This window comes from Centruroides sculpturatus, unplaced genomic scaffold, assembly GCF_000671375.1.
Source record: "Centruroides sculpturatus isolate CEXI.00-Female unplaced genomic scaffold, Cexi_2.0 scaffold199, whole genome shotgun sequence".
NCBI lineage: Eukaryota > Metazoa > Arthropoda > Arachnida > Scorpiones > Buthidae > Centruroides > Centruroides sculpturatus.
In genome coordinates, this window is record NW_019384516.1 from 599,667 (window position 1) to 601,746 (window position 2,080).

Genomic DNA, 2,080 nt, shown 5'->3' on the forward strand with positions numbered 1-2,080 from the left:
TTAACCCAAACCTCTCCAAGCCTCAACCAGAATCCAATCAGTGCCTACTGCTTTCCCCATCTTCATTTTCCTAAGCACACTTTCCACTTCTCTGTTAATATCTTGCACCACTCCTTCATTTGCCTTTCCATTCTTGTATAAAGTTCTGAGGTTTTCTTCATTCAATAAATTCCTAAAATATTCTTTCCATCTTTCCTTGACCCTTTCATAATCTTGTAATACCACTCCTTTATCATCTTTAATCAGTTTAATAGAGGTGAAATCTTTTGATGCCTTATCTCTTGTTTTGGCAATTCTCATCAACTGCCTTTCATTTCGAAAACTTTATAAGCCTCTTCTAAAGTCTTTGCTTTTGCAATAGCCACCACCTTCTTAGTCATTTATTTGCCAAATGGTAAGTTTCTTTATCTTCAGGTCTTCCCATCAAATCCCACATTTTCTTTGCCTCTTTCTTTTGTTTAACTGTGTCTTGTACAGTACCTCAGCATTCCACCACCAAAGTTCCTTTCCTTCTGGCAATCTCTTCCCTGAAGTTTTTCCCAAAACCTCTTCTCCAACTTTCAAAATACAATTACTATTCAGCAACCACCACGTTTGCACATCATCCAGGAACTGGATTTCTTTTAACACTTTTACCTTAAACTCTTTCCGTAATTCCTCCTCTTTCAATCTCCATCATTTGATACTTTGTTCAATCTGGCTAACACAATTCTTACAATGGCCCATAAGAAATTCACAATCCATCAGGAGAACTCTATGTTGTGCAGCAACACTTCCTCCATTTAATACTTTACTGTTTCTCAATTCTCTCAGATGTCTCCTGCAGTGCAAGAACAAATCAATCTGGCTGGATCTACCTCCACTCATGTATGTAACCAGTTGATTCGCTTTCTTCTAAAAGTAGGTGTTAACTAGCGTAAGATCAAAAGCCACAGCATGATCAACTAGTCTTTCTCCCACACTCCACCTCCCAGAACTTTTCTTTCCGCATTCTTCCTCTTCCCAACATGACCATTTAATCTCTCGTTCATAGGAACACACATTATAACTTGGTCAAGATCTGTCCAAAAGTTTGTCTTTTCTCCTTCCCTACTACCTGGAGGAGGAGCATACACACACAATTCATAACGAAAATTCCACCAGTGTCCAACTTAACGCTCATAATTCCATCACACCTTTGTTTAACCTCACAGACACTGTCTTTTAGAACTTTATCAATTACAATACCAACTCCATTCCTTCCTCCTTTATTCACTCCACTCACAAACAGATTGTACCCGTCACCAAGTTCTTTATCTTTATTTCCTCTCCATCTTGTCTCTTGAAGGCACAAAATGTTCACTCTCCTTTGTATAAGATCAACCAACTCTCTACTCTTCCCATTCAATGTTCCGACATTTAAAGTACCTATTCTTATACTTGTCTTCTTCCTCTTCTCTTTCTGGACTAACTTCTTTATCTGAACATGTCCTTGGTTCGGTAGCCCCAGCTCATTTGACATAGTTTTCAGGTGACATGACTGCACATTGCTTTGGGGATGTCCTAACACAGTTATAACTTACTTGTAGCCTAGCAAACATTCCATGTAGTTTTGGCATAGGTTTTACAGCCAGATGCCCTTCCTGACGCCAACCCTATTTGTTATAAGGCTATATATATATATATAACCACTGTGGTTTGAATATTAGAACAAATTATTTATATATGTTACAGTCAAAACCCGTTTTTAGTTAGAACGCGTTTTAACTAGTTGAAACTAGTTTATACTGAATGTATTTGTTAAAACCCGTTTTGTCTAGTTAAAACTAGTTTTAACTCAAATTCATTTTTTGACTACAGTAAATTCTAGTTTTAACTAGACAAAACCGGTTTTGTCTAGTTAATTTACTGCTGTACATGTTTTGACTTTAGATAAAACTAGTTTTAACTTTTAACATTAGTTAAAACTAATTTTAGCTACATAAATGTGTTTGGGGGAAATAAAGTTATGTATAGTGATTCGGCGGAAGATGCCTAACATTTTGCTTATGAAGAAAATTACAGCGCTAATTTGAGTTTAGGAGCCCTCTAATGAAAATAT

General features: G+C 36.6%; 1 protein-coding gene across 1 annotated transcript; it reads right to left on the reverse strand.

Moving 5' to 3' along the window:
• Window positions 1–944: 944 nt before the first annotated feature.
• On the reverse strand, window positions 945–1,501 carry LOC111622591. Its single transcript, XM_023365004.1, has 2 exons — window positions 1,192–1,501; window positions 945–1,096 (listed from the first exon to the last, which is right to left on the reverse strand). The coding sequence occupies exons 1-2, from the start codon at window positions 1,499–1,501 to the stop codon at window positions 945–947; spliced, it is 462 nt and encodes a 153-aa protein (XP_023220772.1).
• Between the last annotated feature and the right edge of the window lie 579 nt (window positions 1,502–2,080).

What these genes read in the sequence shown, in the direction of transcription:
- LOC111622591 (XM_023365004.1), bottom strand. Translation starts at nt 1,501, where the DNA reads ATGTCAAATGAGCTGGGGCTACCGAACCAAGGACATGTTCAGATAAAG. An exon ending in AGTTCTAAAAGACAGTGTCT is followed by an intron (nt 1,097 to 1,191) that starts GTGAGGTTAAAC and finishes CTCCTCCTCCAG; the next exon opens with GTAGTAGGGAAGGAGAAAAG.